The sequence below is a fragment of the Desmodus rotundus genome, chromosome 10 (assembly GCF_022682495.2).
Source record: "Desmodus rotundus isolate HL8 chromosome 10, HLdesRot8A.1, whole genome shotgun sequence".
Taxonomy (NCBI): Eukaryota; Metazoa; Chordata; class Mammalia; order Chiroptera; family Phyllostomidae; genus Desmodus; species Desmodus rotundus.
This window is the reverse complement of record NC_071396.1, coordinates 38,679,062-38,702,325: the sequence shown is the minus strand read 5'-3', so window position 1 is coordinate 38,702,325 and position 23,264 is coordinate 38,679,062. Positions and strand designations below refer to the sequence as shown.

Sequence of the window (23,264 nt, the reverse complement as noted above, 5' to 3'; positions counted from 1 at the left end):
GGAGACCAGTGAGAACCTCAGGGACAAGAGGTGGGAGAAAAGTGTGTGTGGCCCTCCATATATTTGTAGATGTGGCTCGTGATGTGAACACATTTTGATACAAAACGTATTTTCTTGTATTTCAGTAGACATTGGAGATACAAACATTGCAAAAATTATCATCGGCCCCCTCATCTTTGTCTTCCTCTTCAGTGTTGTGATTGGAAGTATTTATCTGTTCCTGAGAAAGAGGTTAGTGCGGTGGTGGATGGGTAACAACTGGCTCTGCAGAAAAATCAAGCCCAGATAGATACAGAGATGTAGGCACAGCTGTATCTAAGTTTGTTACAAATGTTACTGATCTAAATGATATGTAGCGCAGTTTACAGATACTACGGTGAGGCAATGTGCAGCCCGGGCTATGGTGATTCCCCTCAGCAAATGCTTTTGTTGATTTTTCCCCTGAACCTTTGCATCTGTAGCCAGCCTGTGGTTGCTGACAAACAAGTGTTCGTTTTGTTTATGTTAAGAATAGGCCAGAAATGAAAAAGACATACATGTTCATCAATCATAGGAGTGGCTTTGCGGAATCAGATACCTAGTAATTCTTAAATACTTAATATTTTCCCAATGTTTTGTGCCATTTGCAACATCATGGCTACAGATGACATGTTTAAGTTTATTCTGCATCATTAATATTTTTTTCTGTCACTTTGTCAAACCCAGACAAACAACAGAACAAGAAATCAGGCTTAGTTTGTAGCGTTTGCCTATTTCCGTGGTGTAACTACTCCCACTGCAATCAATTTCAGTCCACCGAGTGCAGAGCTAGGAGGGGTGGGCGGTGGCCCCTGATGTGCGGTGTCTCTGCCAAACGTGTGCGGCCCCGCGAGAGGCGGGGCGATGCAGTTGCCTTCACGGCGCTGATCAGAGTGAGCTGTAGTATGGTAATGAGGAAGTGGTGCGTTTTGAATGTCCTTATCTTTGCTTTTAATATAGTTTATTTCATTGTAAGCCTATCTGATTTATTTCTGAATGATGGTTATATTTAAACACTGGCTTACAAGTTCCCCAAAATGTGACAGTTGTTTCTCATGCGCTGGGCTGAGATGGCCCCGGAACAGTGCTGGGACGTGGGTGCTGCTGTGGGGTGCTGTTTACATGGGGGGGCCTGCAGGGGCCATGAAGGCCTGTGGGAAGCTCAGACAATGGGAATGCCTCCCTTTTTCTTTTCCAGGCAGCCAGATGGGCCGCTGGGACCGCTGTATGCTTCTTCAAACCCCGAGTACCTCAGTGCCAGTGATGGTGAGTACCATCCTCTCCCCTGTGGGTGGCCAGAGTCCTACTGTCTGGTTTCCTTCGCCACCACTGTCAAGTGCAAGTCAAGGGTTGACACCCCAAGAGCTGAGACCAGCCCTCTTGTTCGTTGGAGCTGAAGCCCTGCCCCTTGCTGCAGAACCTCTCACAGGGAGCAGTCAAGGACACCTGCCGACTGGCACCTGTGTGATGGGCTGATGCAGCTGGTGCGGGACCGCTGGGCTGGGCTGGGCTGGGCTGGGCTGGGCTGGGCTGGGCTGGGCTGGGAGGCCGAGAACCTGGTGCCCCGGCTGTGGGGGTGTGGGCCTGGAGGCCTGTGCCAGGCAGGGTGCTAAGGGTCAAAGCTAGAAAGCTGTGTCTGAACTTGGTGCCCAAGCTGGGAGGTGGGAATTGGAAGCCAAAATGGGAGATTGTGGATCAGTGAGCAAGATAGGAAGCAGGGACAAGATCGGGCGGGTGGGAGGCGGTGTGGGTGCCAGGGACAGGCCTGCTGTCGGCGGCTGAGCACGAGGGTGGTGCTGGTGGCGGGAGCCGAGGTCTGACACCCATGTGTCCCTTGGTTGCACCAACGGACCGGCTGTGCCTTCCCAGGGAAGGCGTCTGTTGCTTTGCAAGCTTCTAAACTGCTTCATGCAGTGAAAATCAAAAAGCAACTTTCAAGGCATGGGCACCATTGCCCAGCAGGATGCTGGCTCGGGATGCAGGGGTGGGTGGTGTTTTTAAGGGTACCCCCAATCTGTTCTAATCGGGTCTGATAAGACATGCAGGCACGGAAGAGACTGTCGTGGAGGAAAACGTTTTTGCTCATAGTCCCAGAGAAATAGGAGGCACATACCCCACCAGGCCTGTCAGGAGGCAGAGGGAGGGTAGCCCTGGGCCAGCGTGGTTTCTGTCGGGGGGAAAGGGTGAGGCGGGGTGAGTGGGATCAGGATTGGCTCCTGTGAATCATTTCGGCCGCCCTGTTGTCGGGCACCTGCCCTGGGCTGATTAGTCGTGACGGAAGGGGGACAGTGGCCCTGGGGGTGAGAGCTCCCTGCAGCAGGTGGTTGGGGGTGTGGGCTCTGGACTGGCTGGTTGGCAAGGAGCTCTTGCGAGTCAGCACAGTCCTTCCAGGATGCGCCGGGCCCCCAGATGGCACGGCGTCCAATCAGAGAAACCAGAAAAGGTGGTCACCGCAGGTGGGATGTGCAGAGGGAGCAGGAGCGGGAGGGAGTGAACACTGACCCGGGAGCCTCCCTCCTTGTCGGGGAAAGGCACTGGAATCGCACATCTGAGAGGGGGCAGCGGATCCTCAGGGCGGCTGTCGGGGGTGAGGCTGAGATGCTGCTCAGCGCTGTCTCTGCCCGTTGCCATTCTGCTTCCTTCTGGAAATGCACCAAGGGCTGAGGGCACAAGGGTACCCAGTCCGGGCTGGAAATTCTGATTCGAGGGTCAGGAAGGTTGGGAAGGCCTGAGCCAAGGCATACGCACAGGGGAGGATCCCAGCGCGGGGCCCCAGCAGGCAGGGTACCTCTCCTGGGCATCTGTGAGTTCTTTGGGGTGCAGCGCTTCCGTGGATTCCGTGTGCCTGCGTGAGCGTTTGGAGACTGTGCGGTGGGCTAGGGCTGCCGTGGCTTAGAGAACAGTTTTGTTTTCTCACAGTTCCAGGCAGTGAAGTTTTGTGGTCCGAGTGATAGCCAGGTCCGTTGCTCCTGAGGCCTCCGTCCTTGGTGTGCAGGTCCCTCTGTGTGCCCTTGTCTTCATTTTCTCTTCTTGTAAGGGTACTATTCACGTTGGCGTAAGGCCCACCCTGATGACCTCATTTCACCTTGATTTTCTCTTTAAAGACGTTTTTTCCATTACAGTCACGTGCTGAGGTCCCAGGTCAGGGCTTACACAGAGGACATTGGGGAGGGACACAGTTTATCTTGCCGCAGTGGCCGCACAGGGAAGGCAGGAAGCGTTTGGATGCTTCTTACGAGGTCTTCATGCGTGCATCGGTGTTTATATGCTGTGTAACAAACCGCCCCACACAGTGGCGTAAAGCCACCACTCATTCCTTCCCAGTGGGGTGGGTCTGCCCCCAGGGCTGTGCTTGGCTGAGCAGTTGCCCCTGCCTGGGGGTCAGTGGGTGCGAGGTGGTCCTGGACGGCGTTTCACAGGCCGGGTGGTCCCCTAGCCCCTTGGTACCAGCCTTAGTTGGGAAGTGGCACCCTGGGACTGTGCATCTCTGAATCACACAGATAGGATGGGGATGCAGGCTCAGCAGGCACTTACTGGAGGACCCTGGGCTGGTGTGGCCCCTTTCTGAGCGGTGGCCGTCCCCTCCGTGATAGCAGGGACCCACGCTTGTCCTGTTCTTGACGGTGTGCCTGGCACAGGTCTTGGATCCAGGAGTCAGTGAGCATTTGTGGGGGGCACGGGTCAGAGGCGGCTGGGGGTCCCCCAGGATGCTGTGTAGATAAGTGAGGAGTAGTGTTCCCGTGTTCTGTGTATGTGCCGGACGAGTGGGAGGTGCCTCGGGAGAAGATCACCCTCCTGCGGGAGCTGGGGCAGGGCTCCTTCGGCATGGTGTACGAGGGCAACGCCAGGGACATCATCAAGGGTGAGGCGGAGACCCGAGTGGCGGTGAAGACAGTGAACGAGTCAGCCAGCCTGCGGGAGCGGATCGAGTTTCTCAACGAGGCCTCCGTCATGAAAGGCTTCACCTGCCATCACGTGGTGAGTCCCGCGTTTGCCCCGGGAGCAGAGCCTACTTTTGTTAACCAGAGCTGAGGTTCAGGCTACAGTAAAGAATGAGATGCATTTATTTGAGCAAAAAGTTGAAATCTGAGAGACCCTGATTCAGACAGCAACTATACCGTCTGCAGAGAGAACAAGGAAAGGCAGGGTTTGCAGAGGCAAACCCCCCAAGTGTCGTTTCTCCTGCAGACAAAGGGTGCTGCCTAGGTTGCCTGGGCTTGGTTAGTTGCAGTAAGCAGAGGAGGGCGTGAAAACTGCACGCAGATGGTCAAGTCCCTGTGTTGTTCCAGGACATTATGGCTCAGCTCGAGCTGAGTTTAGCAACATGTTAGCAATTTAGTAGCAGCTCTGAGAACCGAGGCGCAGTCTCACAGAGGCCCTGGTTCCCTAAGTGACTCCTTTAGCAATGCTTGCTGCTCTCACTTTTTTCCCATGATCACTTGCGTGTCAGTTCCCTGCTCTTGCTCCTCTCCATGAGGAAGGTGGGTGTGAGCCCCCCGCCCAGCCCCCCCCCCAAGCATCCTAAAAGTGGGAGAAGGGTCTCCCTTCTCCAATCCTGCCTCACCTGGAGCCAAACTTTTTTGTCCCAGTGCTTTCTGGAGGCTTCCATCTCGTCCTCTTCTCAGCTCCTTTTTAACCCTTAAACACACAGTGGTGCCCCTCAGCCCCACACCCCCTAAGTCAGCACACACTCCCCCTGGCCCCCTGCTTCCACCTTGCCTGGTTTCTCCATGAACCTGGTGTCCCCTCATCTTCGCCCCATGCATGTGAGCAGGGCACTTGCTCTGTGGTAAGCCCTGTTCTCATCTCTGCAATACAGTAGATTTCTGGAGCTTTCTACACAGTGGGTGGAGACAGACTCTAAACCCAACAGGTTCCTGACTAGGAGATGCTGCTATGGCAAAATGAGGAAGGAGAGCAGGGGCGGGGGGGATTCAGGAGTAGAGAAAGAGGTTTGAGCAGAGACTGACAGGATGTAGGGACATCCGTGTGGACTTGTGCGGGAACAGAGTCAGGCCGAGGGAACAGCGACTGTGTAGGCCTGAAGGTGGCGATGTGTGCTCAGAGACATCAAGGGATAGCCCAGGATTTGCCTTAGAATGTTTCAGCGTGGGATTCACACACAGGCCTGCCCCCACCCACCAGACTGTGAGTCCTGGATTCTCCCTCCTCGCTCTCCCTCTCCCTGGCCCTGGCATTTGACCCAGGAGCAGGGTGCCGTGTGTGATCAGACAGGGAGACCTTGGTGAGTTTAAATCTTCCCACCTACCCTCATCCAAGACTCCCACCCACGCCACATCCTTGCTCTCCAGGTCCGTCTCCTGGGGGTGGTATCCAAGGGCCAGCCCACGCTGGTGGTGATGGAGTTGATGGCCCACGGGGACCTGAAGAGCTACCTGCGTTCCCTGCGGCCTGAGGCGGAGGTGAGCTGCTCCAGGTGCCCCGCAGGACACTCCCCCCTGGCGGGGTGCCGCAGTGGTGCTGAACACAACCTCTCGTTCTGACTTCAGAATAACCCCGGCCGCCCTCCCCCCACCCTGCACGAGATGATCCAGATGGCGGCCGAGATTGCGGACGGGATGGCCTACCTGAACGCGAAGAAGTTTGTGCACCGGGACCTCGCAGCTCGCAACTGCATGGTCGCCCACGACTTCACTGTCAAAATTGGAGGTTCGTCTGGCTCTCCGCTTTGGAATGTGTGGCCGGGGCCACTCTTCCTTTCAGAAGGGCTTGTCTGCCGTGGGTTGGAGAGCTTTTCCCCTGGTGCAAACGGGTGGGGTTTCCGGTGGGGGCTTGATCCCCGCTCTGTAATGCTGTTCTCCAATTTTGAAAATCTCTTTTTTCCTTTACCTGTCATTTTTAGAAATTGTATTTTTTGGTCGCACGTTACGTCCGTTATTAGTTTACGTTAGTTGAGACAATCGTGTACAGTATGGATTCCCACACTGTCAGGGAGTTGCACCGTTCATTAACTTACTCATTCACTGCGCTCCGTCGCCCTCGTGCGCCCGGGCGTGCGGGCCACCGAGCAGGCGCCTGCAAGTGATGACGGAGACTTCGCCACGGTTCCTCTGCCCCGTGAGCTCGCAGTCTTTGTCCGTTCCACCAGCACGCAGCTGCTGGCCTCGTGTGGCCATCAGCGTATAAATCAACTCACATTAAGTAAAGTTAAAAATTCAGTGTGTTGGTCACATGGGGCCCATTCCAGGGGCCCAGCAGCCACCTCGAGCCCAGAGGCTGCCACACGGGACAGTGTGGGTGTCGACCACGTTCCCCACCACAGAAGGTTCTGGACAGTGGTGTTCTAGGTGAACAGTGAAACAGCTCACAAGATGGAGAGGACAGGGAAGGAGCACTGAGAGAAACGGACTTCCCTGACAAGAGGAAAGGCCCCCGTCCGAAAGGAGGCGCCATTCTACCGGAGACTCGGAGGGTCAGAAGCTGACCTGAGTGACAGCGTCCTGGGGCAGCTGGAGCTTGTGCAGAGGCCACGCGGCTGGGGGGCGACTGGCGTGTGAATAAGACGAGCGTGGGGGGGCAGAGCGGCACAAGGTGTGAGGTTGGGGGGTGAGGCAGGAGCCAGCCCCAGGAGGGGCATCTGGACGTTACCCTGCGCGGCCAGTGCAAAGCAGGCCGTGACGTGGTTCTTTGTGTGACCCCAAAGGACGCTTCCCTAGTCAGCAGTCAGTGGGAAGCAGGAGGTTGTATTATTCTATTTAAAATCCCCGAAGATCTTACCCTACATCAGCGAGGGAGGCAGGAAGCAGCGAAATGATGCCGCCCTATTTGTGCAGCTTCTGTTGGGGAGCAGGCTGTCGGGGTCGGGATGGAGGGAGGGCCCTGTAGCTGAAAGAGGGTGGTGGGCCTGGTTGGTTCCAGGGCAGTGGAGAGGAACATATAGTTGGTCAGAGGGGAATGTGGAGGGAGGTTGGGTGGGTGGGACTCACCACTGTTTTGCACGTGAGGAAAGAGAGTGGTCGAAGGAGGGGCAGCTGGCTGTTAGGTGGGGCCACATCCAATGGGGAGCAGTAGACTGGCTGCCAAGTCAGTCCTTTGGGATGCTCGTGAGTCATGGGTGGGAAGCAAGCGTGTCTGAGCCTGGAATTCCCAGGCTGTGGCTGGAATGTTGCTTCCTTGCCATTCGGTGGTTCCTTTCCCTTCCTTTAAACGGTGGCCCATCCTCTCCCGCCACATCCCATGAGCACCCTCAGAATCCATGCTCCCGCTGTTTGGCAGCCACCCAGGTGGGCACACACCTGGACCAGGTGAGCCCATCTGAGGGTGCCGCCAGTGCCGAGGCAGGGGGCATGGCAGATGCCTGAGCCACAGGCTGAGGGGTAAGCTTTGTGAACTCTTTGTTGTCAGACTTTGGGATGACCAGAGACATCTACGAAACGGACTATTACCGGAAAGGTGGCAAAGGTCTGCTGCCCGTGCGGTGGATGTCGCCCGAATCCCTGAAGGATGGGGTCTTCACCACCTCCTCTGACATGTGGTGAGTGGGCCACGGGTTGGGGGGTAGGACACTGGGCTTGAGTTCCAGGTTGTTCCACTGGTGTGAGGAAGAGGGGCGGTTAAAGCCTGCCTTCACGGCCGTCAAAAACTGAAGGCAGGCTCAGGTCTGAGGACTCCTGAGCAGGCGGTCACTGTTACGTTCCATCCGAGACTAGTCTTACAGGCGTTTATGAATGCAGCATAAAAATGGGGTCTTTTTTCACTTTTATTTATTTGTTTTACAATTATAGTTGACACTTAATATTATGTTAGTTTCAGGTGTACAGCACAGGGGCTCGATGTTCGTAACCATTTACGAAGTGACCCCACCAGATGAGTTTGGTGCCCACCTGGCACCACACACAGTCCACAGTATTGGCTGCCTTCCCTGGGCCGCACCTTACGTCCCCGCGACTGTTCCGTAGTGACCAGTTTGTACTTCCTAGTCCCTTCTCCTGTCCACCCAGCTCCCCAGCCCCCTCCCATCTGGCAACCCTCAGTTTGTTCTCCTTATCTATGAGTCTGTGTCTGTTTTGGTTGTTAGCTTATTTTGGTTTTTAGATTCCACATCTAAGTGAAATCCCAATGTATTAGTCTTTGTCAGACCCGCTTCATAATGCCTGCTAGGTCCATCCACGTTGTTGGAAATGGTAAGGTTTCATTCTATTTTGATGGCTGAGCAATATTCCATTATAAATATATGTCTTGTGCCACGTCTTTATCCAATTTTATATGAATGGGCATTTAGGCTGTTTCCATATTTTGGCTATTGTAAAGATAATGGGTCGATGAATATAGGGGTGCATTTACCTTTTCAAATTAGTGTTTGGATTTCTTCAGATAAATGTTCAGAGGTGGGTCATAAGGTTGTTCTATTTCTAATTTTTGAGGGACCTCCACACTGCCTTCCACAGTGGCTGCACTCCCACCACCAGTCCTCGGGGTTGCCTTTGTCCGCACCCTCTCCAACACGTCGTTTGTGGATTTATTGATGACGGCCATTCTGACAGGCGTGAGGCGATACGTCATTGTGGTTTTAATTTGCATTTCTCTGAGGACCAGTGACCTTGAGCATCTTTACATATGTCAGCTGGCCGTCTGTGTGTCATTTTTGGAGGAATTTCTATTCAGGTCCTTCGCCCATTTTGTAATTGGATTGCTTGTTTTGGGTTTTTTTTTCCTTTTGGTGTTGAGTTGTATGATTTCCTTATACATTTTGGATGTTAACACCTTATCAGATGTATCATTGGCAAATGTCTTCTCCCATTTGGCAGGTTCTTTTTTGCTTTGTTGATGTACAAAACTTTCTAGTTTGATGTAGTTGCATTTGTTTATTTTTTCTTTCGTTTTCCTTGCCTGAGGACTTACGTCAGAAAAAATACTGCCAAGAGAAATGCCACACATTTTACTGTGTTATGTTTTCATTTAGGAGTTTTATGGTTTCACATCATATTTCTCGTATATGGTTAAGAAGGTGGTCTAGTTTCTTTTTTTGCATATATCTGTCCAATTTTCCCAACACCATTTATTGAATAGACTGTTTTTTGCCTCCTTTGTCAAGTATTAATAGACCATATCAGTATGGGTTTATTTCTGGGATCTGTGTTCTGTTCCACTGATCTATGTGTCTGTTTTTATGCCAGTGCCATGCTGTTTTGATTATTATAGCTTGTAGTATAGTTTGATATCAGGTAGCATGATATCTCCAATTTTACTTTTCTTTCTCAAAATCGCTATGACTCTTTGGGGTCTTTTGTGATTCCATATAAATTTTACAATTATTTTCCCTGGCTGGTGTGGCTCAGTGGATTGAGCACTGGCCTGCAAACCAAAGGGTCGCTGGTTCGATTCCCAGTCAGGGCACATGCCTGGGTTGTGGGCTAGGTCCCCAGTGGGGGATGCATGAGGCAACCACACATTGATGTTTCTCTCCCTCTCTTTCTCCCTCCATTCCCCTCTCTAAAAATAAATATATAAAACCTTTGAAAAGTTTTTCAAAATTTTACAATTATTTGTTCTAGTTCTGTGAAAAATGCCATTGGTGTTTTCATAGACATTGCATTAAATCTATAGATTGCTTTTGGTAGTTCTTCCAATCCCTGACCATGGTATATGCTTCCAATTATTTATATCTTCTGCAGTTTATTTCCTCAACATCTTATAATTTTCCAAGGATTGTACAAGTCTTTTATCTCCTTGGTTAAATTTATTATTAGGTATTTTTTTGATGCAATTGTAAATGAGATTGTTACCTTAATTTCCCTTTCTGATAGTTCATTATTAGTGTACAAAAATGCAAGTGATTTCTGAATATTAATTTTGTATCCTGCGACTTTACTGAATTCATTTATCAGTTCTAAAAATTTTTTTTTTGGTGGAATCTCTAGGGTTCTTTATATGCAGTATCATGTCGTCTGCAAATAACGACAGTTTTACTTCCTCCTTTCCAGTTTGGATGCCTTTTCTTTCTTCTTCTCGTCTGATTGCTGTGGCTTGTTCTCCCAGTACTATGGTGAACTTGAGGAAAATGCTTTTAGCTTTTCCCTTTGGAGTATGATATGAGCCTCTATTATGTTGAAGTGTTTCCTCTACTCTCACCTTGCTGAGAATTTTATCATAAATGGGTGCTTGATTTTGTCAAATGCTTTTTCTCTATCTAGACATGATCATACGATTTTTATCCTTTTTATTTATGTGATGTATCATGTTAATTGATTTGTAGATATTGAACCAAACTTGGTCTCAGGAATAAATCCCACTTGATCATGGCGTATAATCTTTTCAATGTATTACTAAATTTGGTTAGCTAATATTTTGTTGAGGACTTCAGCATAGTATTCACCAGGGGTATCAGCCTGTAATTTTCCTCTTTCGGAGTCAGGGTAACAATGCTAGCCTCATGAGAGCTTGGAAGCCTTCTTCCCTCTTGAATTTTTTGGAATATTTGGAGTAAAATAGGTGTTAATTCTTCTTTGAATGTTTGGTAAAATTCACCTGTGTAGTCATCCCGCCCAGGACTTCTGTTTGTTGGGGATTTCATTATTACTAATTTGATTTTGTTAGTAGTGATTGTTCCGTTCAGATTTTCTGTTTCTTCTTGATTCATTCTTGGGAGATTGATGTTTCTAGGAATTTATCCACTTTTTCCGGATTGTTCAGTTCATGGGTATATAATTGTTGGTAGTATTTTCTTATTATCCTTTGTATTTCTGTGATGTCAGTTTGTTTCATTTCTGATTTTATGTATTTAGGTCCTCTCTCTTTTTTCTTGTTCAGTCTGGTTAAAGGTGCTTCAATCTTGTTTATCTTTTCAAAGAACCAGCTCTTGGTTTCATTGATCTTTTGTATTGTTTATTTATACTCTGGCTGATTTATTTCTGCATGGATCTTTTTTATTGCCTTTCTTCTACTCACTTGGGGCTTTTTTGTTGTTGTTTTTATGTTTCTGGTTTCTTTAGGTGTTAAGATTAGATTGTTTATTTGAGATTTTTCTTGTTTCTTGAGGTAGGTCTGTATTGCTATGAATTTTCCTCGTAGAACTGCCTTCACGGTGTCCCATAGGTTTTAGGTTGTTGTCATTTTTTCTCAAGGTATCTTGAGAATAAATGAGATTATTTTCCATAATCTCATTGTCAACCCATTCATTGTTTAGCATGTTATTTAGCCTCCATATGTTAGTGTGTTTTCAGTTGTTTTGTTTGTAATTGATTTGTGTATGAATTGATTTGTGTTTGAAGAAGATGGTTGATACGATTTCAGTCTTTTAAAACTTATTGCAACTTGTTTTGTAGCCTATCATTTGGTCTCTCCTGGAAAATGTTTCATGTGCAATTAAAAGAAATGTGTATTCTGCTGCCTTGGGGTGAAATGCTCTAGAAATACCGATTAAATCCACCTGGTCTAATGTGTCACTTAAGGCTATCGTTTCCCTGCCGAATTTCCGTCTGGAAGATCTGTCCGTTTGTGTCAATGGTGTGCTAAGGCCCCTGACTGTGACTGTATTTCTATCGGTCTGTCCCTTTCTGCCCATCAGTATTTGCTTTATGTATTCAGTTGCTCCAATGTTGGGTGCATACATGTTTGCAAGGGTTATACCCACTTGTATTGATCCTTTTATCATTATGAAATGGTTTTTTCCTCTCTTATTTTGTCTTTGTTTTAAAGTCTGTTTTGTCTAAATATTGCTACCCCAGCTCTTTCTTCATTTTCATTTGCATAAAATATTTTTTCCATCTTGTTACTTTCAATCCATGTGTATCTTTCAATCAGAAGTGAGTCTCTTGTACACAGCTTATGTATGGGTCTTGTTTTCTTACCCATTCAGCCACCCTGTGTCTTTTGATTGGAGCATTTAGTCCATTTACATTTAAAGTGATTATTGTTATATATATATATATATATATATATATATATATATATATATATAGTCTTTTCCATTTTATTATTTATATTTATGATCTTTTTGTAATAATCTTAAAGAAGTCCCTTTAACTTTCTTGTTACACTGGTTTAGTGGTGATGAACTCCTTTAGCTTTTTCTTGTCTGGGAAGCTTTTTATCTCTATTTCAATTTTTAATGATAGCCTTTCTGTGTAAAGTAGTCTAGGTTGTAGGTCCCTGCTTTTCACTACTCTGACTATTTCGTCTCAATCCTTTCTGGCCTGGAGAGTTTGTCTCTGTTGAGAAATCAGCTGACCGTATTATGGGAACTCCCCTGTAGGTAACTAACTGCCTTTTTTCCCCCTGCTTTTAAGATTTTGTTTTTGTCTGTAACCTTTGCCATTTTAATTATTGTGCCTTGGAGTGGCTGTCTTTGGCTTCGTCTTGTTTGGGACTCTCTGTGCTTCCTGGACTTGTGTTGTTTCCTTCACCAGGTTAGGGAAGTTTTCCATTATATTTTCAAATAGGTTGTTAATCCCTCTGTCTCTCTCTTCTTCTTCTGGTCTCTTCTTCTGAATGTTGTTGCACTTGATGTTGTCCCAGAGGACCCTTAAACTACCCTTATTTTTAAAAATTCCTTTGTCTTTTTGCTGTTTAGGTGCTTTGTGCTACCTTGTCTTCCAAATTGCTGGTTCAGTTCTGTGCTTTATCCAATCTTCTGTTGATTCCTTCTAGTGTATTCTTCACTTCAGTTATTGTATTCTTCATTTCCGACTGGTTCTTTTTTATGGTTTCCTTGTTCTTTTTTTGTGCTTACTATCTCTTTGTTGCAGTTTTCACTGAATTTATCTGTTCTTCCCCTAAGTTCCTTGAGCTTCCTTTTAACCTGTATTTTGACCTCTGCATTTGGTAGATTGCTTGACTTCATTTCATGTAGTTCTTTTTCTAGCGTTTTCTTACACTTTTTTCATTTGGGACATGTTTCTTTGTCCCCTTATTTTGGCTGCCTGTCTGGGTCTGCTTCTGTGTATTAGGTAGAGCTTCTGTGTCTCCCAGTATTGGCAGGGTGGCCTTACGTACCTGTGGGGACCAGTGGGACAGTCTCATAGATCACCTGAGCCTCGTGCTCCCGGAGTGCCCCTTGTGTGGGTGGTGTGTGCCTTTCTGTTTCCATTGAGCCTCAGTTGCTGTTGGCACTGCAGTGGAAGGGAGGACCCTCAGGCCATCTGGCTGGCTGTAAGGATCGGCCACTACCACAGGGAATGAGCTTCTGTGTGCGGGCTGACCTCGCAGAGTCCGGTTTGCCCAAGTGGACTGTGCTGCCCACTGAGACCACCCTTTGGGTGTGTCACTTGTTTACCTGACCAGGTGGTTCTCTGTTGGGGTATGAAGGTGGCCATCGGGTGTGTTGTTTCTGAGGCCTCTGGGGACGGACTCTGGTACAGGTCTACATTAGCCACTGCCTGTGACTGGCCTGAGGCTACCTGGGGGGAGCTACAAAGTGTTCCGTGGTTGGTGGCTGCCTATTCTGGGTCTGGGGGTACATGGGAGAGGGCACCCTGTGAACTGAGGCCTTGGATGCCTAGCAAAAGGCACCAGGTGCCCCACCGCCGCTGCTGCCTGCCTGCGCATACGGCTCAGCTGCTGAAAGATTCGGGCGGTGGGTGAGCTGGGTCAGGCGTAGCCTCGTGGTTGTCAGGGTGGGGCGAATGGAGTTCATTCGGCTAATGCAGATTCACATTTGGCTGTGTGGTAGGAGGGCTCAGCTTAGGGACAGTGGCAGCTGTTCCTCCAGCTCTTGCTCTGAAGCCACACAATTTGTTTCTCTCTGTGTATCTCTGGCGACAACCCCTCCCCCACCCCTGCTGCTATCTCTCCACTAGAGCCCAGGGTAAGTGCCTGAGAGCAAGTGAGTCTGGGCGTGGCCCTTGCAGAGGACGTTTGAGTCTCCAGAAGCCTTTCCTCTCACCCAGTTGGTCAGAATCCCTGTTGATTTTTACAGCAGCTATTTTGTGGGCTCTTCTTCCCAGCACTGGTGCTCCAGGCTGGGGAGTCCCGTGTGGGCCTAGGCCCCCTTGCTCCTCAGGGGAATTTCTGCAGCTGAGATACCCCTCCTGATTCTCAACCTCCACGCAGGCACAAGGGGCCACCCCGTTCTGTGTCTCTCCCCTCCTAACAGTCTCAACAAGGCTGCTTCTTTATACCCTTCGTTACAAGGCTTCTCTTCAGCTAGTCTTCAGATGCTTCTCCAGGTTGATTGTTTTATAACTCAGCTGTAATTTTCACCTGGCCAGGGGAGGGTGCAAGCAGTGTTTGCCGCCTCTGCCACCTTGAGAGGAAGTGAATCTCAATTATTTAATGAACTGGCCCGCCAGCTTCCAGTAAACGAAGAAAGTTGTGTGCGTGTGTTTAAGTATTTTTTTACTCTTTGTTACTCTTCTCAACTCTTGTTGGCAGGTCCTTCGGCGTGGTCCTCTGGGAAATCACCAGCCTGGCGGAACAGCCGTACCAAGGCCTCTCCAATGAGCAGGTGCTGAAATTCGTCATGGATGGAGGGCATCTGGATCAGCCTGACAACTGTCCAGAGAGACTGTAAGTGTGGAAAGGGGTGTTTCTTTCTTTCTTTATTTTTTTGATTTGTTTTTTATTGACTTTATTGGGGAGACATTGGTTAATAGAATTATATAGGTTTCAGGTCTACAGTTCTACAATGTATCACTGTATGTTTTCTTTTGTGTTCACACCCAAAGTCAGGGCCGCTCCCATCACCATTTATCGTCCCTGTGGGTGCTCACTTAAAAGGCATTGCGTGTCGCACCTGTATTTGTGGTTGTACATCGTGTCCACCTGCGTGCTTGTGCTTGCGTGTCGTGTCCACCTGTGTGCTGCTGTTTGAGTGTCGTGTCCACCTGCGTGCTGGTGTTTGCACATTTTATCTTTCTGTGACGTCTGTGTTTGTACATCATACTTTGGAAGGGAACTAGGGAGTTGGGTGGGACACTGAGGTGTAATTATTCTTTATAGACTTAAAATTTTGTCATGAATCTAATAGAATGTTGTATTCAATTATATCTCAATAATACTGGAAAAATAAGTCGGTGTGCATAAACATTAAAAACCTTTTGTTTTAAATATTCGTTATGAGATCAAATGAACGCCACACACCCGTGCGCACACACCATTAAACATCTGCACAACCGCCCAGCCCCACTGATGGTCCAGGGAGGGTAACATAAAGGAAAGCACTGTCTTCCTTAATTAGCAAGGGAAGAAAGGAAGGACGGAGTGGAGGGAGCGAGGGAGAGGAAGGAAAGCAGTGGAACGGCTGGGTAACCATTCTGATCTCCCTGCTACAAGAGCTACCCAGCGCAATGTTATTTTTAAAGTCTCAAAAAATTGAAATGGTTTAAACATCCAACAAAATGAGAACTGCCAAGTAAATTGATACATGAATATGATGTAGCAACTGAAATTTGAAATGATGCTTATAAAAAGGTTTTATAACTCAGTATATAAACTGGTTAAATTTAAGTGGAAAAGTGTGTATATATTACATTTCCAGATATGTCCAGATAAAAGACGTGAAGTTGTATCTGAAGGAGAGTGCTGTGTAAGCTGCACGTTCCCTGTATTTTGGGGTGTCTTCTAACTTTCTGCAATGAGCATTTATCACATATAAAATCCTTTATCAGTGTCGCCTAAGAAAAAAGTTTGACCTGAAAATTCAGGGGGAGAGGCCATTTTTATGCTTCATCCCCCAAATAAGAAGACACCAACGTTAAAAACATGGTTTGAAGAGACCGCTTACCGAGAAACGTGTGATGCCGAGTTATGTAGAGTCTCTGAGCAAAGCGCTTCAAACCGTTGCTCACGGAGGCCCTCTCCCAGCCAGGCAGCAGCCGGCTGCGGCTCCAGGACCAGGGAACTTCAGGAGCCCTAGGGCAGGGCTCTGCAGAGCTTTTAGCAAAGGGCCGTGTTGTTAGAATTCTCACTCTGTGGCCTGGTCACCGCTCCTCAGGTCTGCTGCTGTGGCTGGACGGCGGCCGTAGTCGTGGGACTGTCCGCCGATAAACGTTCGCGTACAGACACACGCAGGCCGGGTTTGGTTAAGGGGCCGGAGTTTGCCGACCCTGCCCTAGAAGAAGTTACGGTGGGGAAAGGAAGGGGTCAGAATGGAGACCCCGCGCCCTCGGCGTCTGTCCCCCTGCCGTCCTCAGGGCCTGCAGCAGGGCCTCGCAGAGCTGGCCCTGCAGGTTCAAACCGCAGAGCCGCGGCTGTCAGCAGCGGGGATGTGTAAAAATGGGGAACCGTGGTCTTCAACATGTGGCAGCATCAAGAGAGGCTGTTCTTGACCTATCTGTGGGTTAAGGCCGCCCCTTCAGTCTTTCTAAAACCGACCTTCACCCCCAATAGAATTGCTGCTTTTGCTTGACTGTTACCTGTACATGTAGCCACTGCCTGAAATGAACATGCCACCTGAGGTGTGGGCCACCGGGGTGGGGGTGGGACTGCTCGGTAGGAAGCCTGGACTCACCCTCAGCGTGTCCTCTGTCCCACAGCACCGAGTTGATGCGCTCGTGCTGGCAGTTCAACCCCAAGATGAGGCCGACCTTCCTAGAGATCGTTGACTTGCTTAAGGACGACCTGCACCCCAGCTTTCCAGAAGTTTCCTTCTTCCACAGCGAGGAGAACAAGGCACCCGAGAGCGAGGAACTGGAGATGGAGTGCGAGGACATAGAGAGCGTGCCCCTGGACCGGCCCTCACACTCCCCGAGGGAGGAAGGGGTGGGGTCCCCGCTGGGTCTCAAGCGGAGTTATGAGGAGCACACCCCCTACACCCACATGAACGGGGCCAAGAGGAACGGGCGGGCCCTGACTCTGCCCCGGTCCAGCCCTTCCTAACAGCGCCTGCCTGCGGGAGGGGCTCCCAGCCTCACTCTCCTCTGGTTGGAAGGTCTTCAGAAAACTCAGGATTTTCCCAAGACTCTGCCGCTGTCCAGTGGAGCTGAGAGACCGTAGCTCTTCGAGTGTGTTCACCGTACAACCTGAAAGCACGTCTGTCTGTCTGTCTGTTGGTCTGCCCAGTGGTCGTAGAGGTCGTAGAGGGCAGGGGCTGCCACGGCCGCTGCCCTCACCAGCACTACTGGGTCAAGCCTGGACGTTACTTCTTTCTCTGGTTGATTGAAAGGAAGCACCTGTTTTTTACCAAGGACTTTTTGTGGGGATGGGGGCTAGGGTCTGAGCTACAGTATAAAACATAAAAGCTGTTTATGGAACAAAAGTTTGAAAGAAAGAAAAAACATGCTGTTCCAGTAGAGTTTCAGGCTTCCTGGAGTGAACTTTAGGGAGGTTTTTCTCACCCAGACTGAAGGTTTTTTTTCCTTCACAAAAGTAGTTCCTCAGATTGACCAATAGCTGCTGCTTTTGTGCTTTCGATAGTCTGCAGTCCCAGTGTGTGAGTGTGTGAGTGTGTGAGTTCAGGGTGGGCAAGGCTGCCGAGTGTGTGTGTGTGTGTGTGCAACACGCTCATGCTGAGGTGCAGCTCTGGGGGTCGGCTCATGAAGGTTCTACTTTTCCAAGTGTGCGAGCGCCGGGCCCCCTCCGTCCTGCCCACCAGAGGCTGCGCCCTCGACAGGCTCTCGTGCGCCCTGGTCGAGCCCCAGGCGTCTTCTGTCCCTTAACTTTGGTGAAAAATACTTTTCCAGGAGCTGAGGGAGTGGTTTGGGGTGATGATGGATCTTTTAAAGACCAAACAGAGCCAGGACATAAGAAAAAGGAAAAAAAACAAACCTGAGATGATAAAGAGTTTTGAGAATATATTTGTAACATATTTTATTTAAAAACAAATCTCCGGTCGGCCCCGTAAGTTATTGACTGTTTCCTGGGTTGGGGGCAGGGTTGCCGGGTCGGTCTGCCTGTGTGGCAATAGGGAGCTAGGCACGAGGGGCCCCTTTGCTTGGTCTTCAAGGCCTCTGTGTTTCTGGGAATAAAGCCACATTCGCTGCTAACCCTTTTGAATGTCACAAGGCCGTGCTGAGGGCGTGGACAGTTGGGTGTGACGGATGGTTAGGTTTCTGCATGGGTGAGCTGGCAGCCACCTAGAGCTAAGCCCTACCTTCAAATACACTTGTGGCTCTTGGATCCCCTGCTTCCCTGCGTGTACCTCAAGCTCTTCCTCTGGGGGTACAGAAACTGGGGGTACACATCCTCCAGTTATTCTGCAGACACGCCAGGATCAGACCCCCATGTATGACGGCACAAACGGACTTAGAGGACACTAAGCAATATGAAGTGAGAGCCTATCCGTCCGTCCCCTCCAACCTCAGGGCCTCCAGCTGTCCTCAGAACTGATCTCCCAGAAGCTGCTCTGTGCCGTGACCTCAGCTGGGCCAGGTGTGGGGCCTGAGCAGAGCTCTCAGGTGCTTACGGTGTTGCAGCCCCAACCAGGTAGAGCCCAGGGAGAAAGCGCTAAGGACCTTCACACTCCCCGAAACCTCTGAACCAGCGTGAATCCACAGTTTCTCTCATTTGGTGAAAAGAACCACAGCTGCTCAAGTACAGAACACGGGGAACTTGTTACTTTGGTTCGTGAGAATCACCACCCTGATCGCCCCCGAGTGCATTTCCTCACAGGTTTTCAACGGCTTCCTTCTCTGCTCTTGAGCTGTGGACTCGAGAGCAGATAGAGACTCAGTGCGACCCCGAACTTTGCGATTCCTGATTAACAGCACAGGTAGACACAAACCCCCTTGTCTATTGCTCTCCTATTGATAAGGTTTGAGGAATTAGAGCATGTGAAGTATTTCTGGGGAGCCTCCTCGATTATGTACGAGGAGCAAGAGTACAGAAATTATTTTCACCCAGTTCATTCTGTACATAGAGGGTCTGTACGCAAATTTAAGAAATACCACGTAGATCTAGATGTTTCGTTCTTGTCATAGTAAACTTGCAGTGGCTCCAGACTACAGTTGCAGCAATTTTCACATTTTTCTAATTCAGAAAGTTTTTCTTACATCAGGGGAAAATAATTTATTTTAATATAAAATCACTGTAAAAATCGTTTCTCTAAAAAATGGAGTGCACATAAATTTTTTTATCAAAGACAAACAGGTGAGTGTGGGGTGGGGATTCTTTCCCAGCATAGTCTACCTCAGCACTGTTAGGGTGAGGTTGAATAATAGATGTTTTCAAGACTTCAGAACTCTGCCGGGATCTGATCCGAATCAGGAAAACTCCATATCGGCTGATTCCGAATGCCAGGGACCAGTCAGAATTTCGACGGGGGTGGGGGGTGGGATGAGGTGCGGCCTTCTGTGAGCACTAGGTCCTTTTTCTAGCAGGTGATCGTCTTCTCTGATTTTAATCTTTGTAAAATTTTTTATTTTATTTTTTACTTCTCTCCATTGATACCATGCTTCCCAAATAGGAACCGAGTTCTAGGTCATTGATATGTATTTGATGCATGGGGTGCCCAGGCCTGAGCTGCTCCTCTTTGGAGGGAGTGGTCGCTCAGTCTCCCTCCGGGGAAAAGCAGGCTTTGCTACAGAGCTGGCATCCCCTCGAAATGAGCACCAAAGGTGCCCTGGTCGCTGTAGGACTTGTGCCCACTACTTTCAGACTGAGATGCTGGGTTGGGACGGATCACATCACACTCACGGGCACCTCGCACGCACACATCCGGTGCAGTGTCTCCTGGAAGGCATGTTGAGAGATCCCAACTCCAAACCCACCAGCTTACTGAACACGTTTTTTAGCGATGGAAACTTGCACCTCTGTGTTGTGGTTTGGTGGTCTCGAGCCAATTCTGTTTTGCCTTGTCGGGCTTCGAGAGCCCACATGTAGGTCTGGACAGAGCCCCCGGGACCGTTGTGCTCACCAAACCCTGCAGCGCTTGTCCTACTTGTAGGCACTACCCTGCGGACTCCCCTGTTCCTGCTTGCCCGGGAGAGGCATGGTGAGCCTGGGTCCCCCGTGCAAATAGGACTCACGGACTTCATGTAGCTGCCTCCGCTGTTGCAGTGGAAGAGTGAGCAGCCGTCGGAGCACAAGCCGCCTCCTCGTGTGCCCGTGACGGCGCCTGTAGTGGCAGAACTTGGTCCTAGGAGGCTGTGGCTGTGCTGGGGGGGCTGTAGCTGTGGCTAAATAGCAACAAAGCCAGCCAAGGTCGACACTTCTTGTTTGTTTTTAAAGATGTCTCTCTATTATGGGAACCCTTTTCAGTCATGTGGTGAAGTCCATGTAGTTTCTTCTTCTGGGAAGAGAATACCAAACACACTACTTTCTCCCTGGACCAGTGATGGCAAACACACGTCTGGGAACGCCCACGTTCTGCGAGCTGTCCTGGCTGCTCTCCCGCCGTGGCAGCCTGGTAGGAAGGGAGCAATGCTGCCGGCTCTCTTGGAGAAATGTTGAGCACAGCTGAGAAAACTGGTGCGAGGCTCTGCGCGGCGGCCCGCGACCGCAGAAACTGCTGCGAACAGACGGAGCTCTCCCCATGTCCCACAGGTGGGCGGGCTGCTGTGAGACGTGCTCACTGGGCTGGGAGGTGTCTGTCTGCAATCGTCAGAACACTGGTCGGTGGGCAGGGACATCGTCAGGGCACCTTAGCTGGAGGTGCTGTGGTCCCAACGACAATTGTTTTTCTACTTTGGTGGAAGTCGGTGTTAAAAAACTTGTGGATGCCACTCGGCGAGTCCTTGACACCTTAGGCTATTCAGAAATTATGCTTTGTGTTGGGGGTGGGGAACGGGGAGATGCTGATTGTACATAAATGGTGCATGTAGAATGGTGTCCTTCAGAAGACCTTCCAGAATGTTCTTCAGAATACTGATTTACACCACAGGTGAGGTTGGGAATGGAAAGAACCGATTGGCATGTGTTCTTTTCAAACATGCAAAATAAGTTTCCAGGGCTGCAGCCGAAGGCAAATGTTTCCTTAGGGTCCCCCCAGAAATGGGGGACAATGACTTTTTCCCCTCTCTGTCACCAGTCAAGGTCCAGAACCAGCCTCCAGCCAGAGTTTTATTTGGGCACAGGCCCTAAACGTCCTCGTTAGGAGCCGGGTGGTGAATCTGAGACTCTGGGTTCCACGTGAGAAGGAAGGAGTAGCCCCCAAGCGAGTGTGTGTGCGTCTGGGTGGCGGTGGCCTCGGCCCCGTGTGTCAGCAGCAGACGCCCACCCCCCCTCAGCCTCACAGGGTCAGACATGCCGTGGCTATGTGAAGAACACCTTGGTAAGACCACACACACCAGGAGCTCAATTACCATTTTCAATGTTTTCCTACAAGAGCCAAGTAAGGCCATGTACAGAACATGCCTTTGGGTGGGGGGGGAGTGTTGAAATCGTGCTGCATGTGAAACATGGGGTAATTACCTGTTTATATGAAAATTCTGAATAAATTATCTGAGAAGAGTCTCGTTTTCGTGTGGTGTCCAAACAAGGACCTGTGTGCTGTGCGGCTGTGGGGTGGGCTGTGTTAAGGGAAACCTTCCAGGGAGCTGTGGGACAAACCCCAAGATCCTTCAAAGCAACGAAGCAGAAGGTCAGATATTGTCACCAGTGGGGCTGGTGGTGCAGTGCTGCCCACCTGGTGCGGTTGGACTGGTGGTTTAAATAACAAACTGTCCATTCCAGGGGCATGTAACTGCTCCCTCAATGACCCTAGACCTGCCGTGACTCAAGCACTAAGGGGCTCATTCCAAGAATGACAGAGACCTCTGGGGTCTTGCTCCATTTCGACGTGCTAGAGACTTACATGCTAAATATTCTACACGCCGTCCGGGGGCGTGGACCTCTCCCCGGGGTGGGCGGGCGGCCAGCAGGAGGCTGCAGGTTGCAGGAGGATTCTGAACAGCCTGCGTTGAGCTGAATGCAGAGTGCTATGGGTAAGGGGACAGACTCCCTGCCTTCAGCAGCCTGTGTGACTTTGCACAAGTCACATAATTTCTCATGTTGGTTGTTGCTGTGTAACAAACAGTCCCAAAACCTACTGCCTTAGAACAGCACATTTATTCCTCAGTTCTATGTGCTGGTGAGGCAGTCCTTCACAGTTTCCCTGCTGTGTCTGAGGCCTCTTGTGAGGCCGGTGGGACGACTCATCTTCCAGGAGGCTAGCTGGGACTCGTTCAAATGGTGGGGGTTGCAGCGTACCCTTGGACGAGAGAGCAAGCTCCAAATCGCAAGCACTTTCTGAAGTTCCACTTGTGTGGTGTTTGCTGTGGTCCCATTGCCCAGAGGAAGTGCCATGGATGAGCTGAGTCAGCATGGTGTGGGAGAGGGGAGGGGCTGTGGAGAGCAGGGGGGGGCGCGTGGGGGTACCAGAACGTGTGAGCCAGCAGGGAGTCAAATCCTACAACAGACACCTGAACTTCTCACTTTCTCCATCTATGAATGAAGACGGTAAACCTACTTCCTATGGACGCAGTGTAGGTCAACTGAGGTAAGACTTATTCTTCGTGGTCCTCCCAGGATGTCCTCCCCACACCCCCAAACCCTTCCAAGTTTCCTGTTCTTTAAAAAATTGATGCCACTGCTAACTGGGAGTGGCAGGAGCTTGAATTACGCCTCCCCAGATTGATGAAATTCAATGGACACCTTGGAAAATGAAAATGCTTTTCTCCCCAGGAAAGACTCTCCAGGGATGCTTGAGTCTGGGTGGGTGGTCTGTCTGTCCAGAGGGGCCACTCAGGCTCCTCAAACTCCTGGCCAAGTGACGTCAGTGCAGCTCTAGCAGGGTCCCTGGGGCCCTGACCTGGGGCGGTGGTGTTTGTCCATGGGGTCCCGAAGCTTCATCCTGAGTCTTCGGTGTTAGAGGGGCTTCTTGTCAGAGTCCCGCCTGCTAGCAAGAGGGGCGTCTTCCTAGGCCACACCTAGGTCTCCTCGGTGAGCACCTCTATCCACTGTGAATGAATCAAAATTATTTTTTGCAGCTCCCTCCCTATTTAGTGCCTCTGACTAAACAATTCAGACTGCTGAGCCACACCAGCCATGGCGTACTGATAAATTCTTTTTTTTTTTTTTAACAAAATAGCATTTTATTTGTTTTTCATTTAATTTACTTTCTTTGAAGATGTTTTCTTGAATATCTTGTGTAGAAATCAAAATAGAACTACTTCACCTAATTGTTTCTCTTCTAGAATTCACTGAAAACTTTTTACCAGCTTTGCTCCAGAGAGTTTTTTGGTTTTTTTAAAATCAACTTTGTGACTCCTCCACCGCCTGGTTATTTGCATCTCCCGTCAGTGAGGTCAAAAATGTCTTCGCAGCCACTTGTTTTCGAATGTAGGAAAGGATGTCAGTGAAGACTGCGTCCCTGGTCTTCCCAGGCATCACTCCCCACAGCAGAAGGGGCTCCCAAAGGAGCCGTGCCTCTG

At 49.6% G+C, this 23,264-nt stretch overlaps 1 protein-coding gene across 3 annotated transcripts in view; it reads left to right on the top strand.

Annotated features, from left to right (window-relative positions):
- Positions 1 to 21,303, top strand: part of INSR (insulin receptor) — a 161,655-nt gene extending 140,352 nt beyond the window's left edge. For 2 of the 3 annotated variants that reach the window (XM_053912401.2, XM_053912403.2), the window contains 8 exons: positions 126 to 231; positions 1,217 to 1,284; positions 3,752 to 3,996; positions 5,331 to 5,441; positions 5,529 to 5,688; positions 7,384 to 7,513; positions 14,350 to 14,484; positions 16,452 to 21,303. In XM_053912401.2, the coding sequence (XP_053768376.1) occupies positions 126 to 231; positions 1,217 to 1,284; positions 3,752 to 3,996; positions 5,331 to 5,441; positions 5,529 to 5,688; positions 7,384 to 7,513; positions 14,350 to 14,484; positions 16,452 to 16,794 (1,298 nt within the window). In that variant the 3' untranslated portion in view covers positions 16,795 to 21,303. The remainder of the gene's footprint in view (positions 1 to 125; positions 232 to 1,216; positions 1,285 to 3,751; positions 3,997 to 5,330; positions 5,442 to 5,528; positions 5,689 to 7,383; positions 7,514 to 14,349; positions 14,485 to 16,451) is intronic. The other variant, XM_053912402.2, reaches the window with a different exon arrangement.
- The last annotated feature ends 1,961 nt before the right edge of the window (positions 21,304 to 23,264 follow it).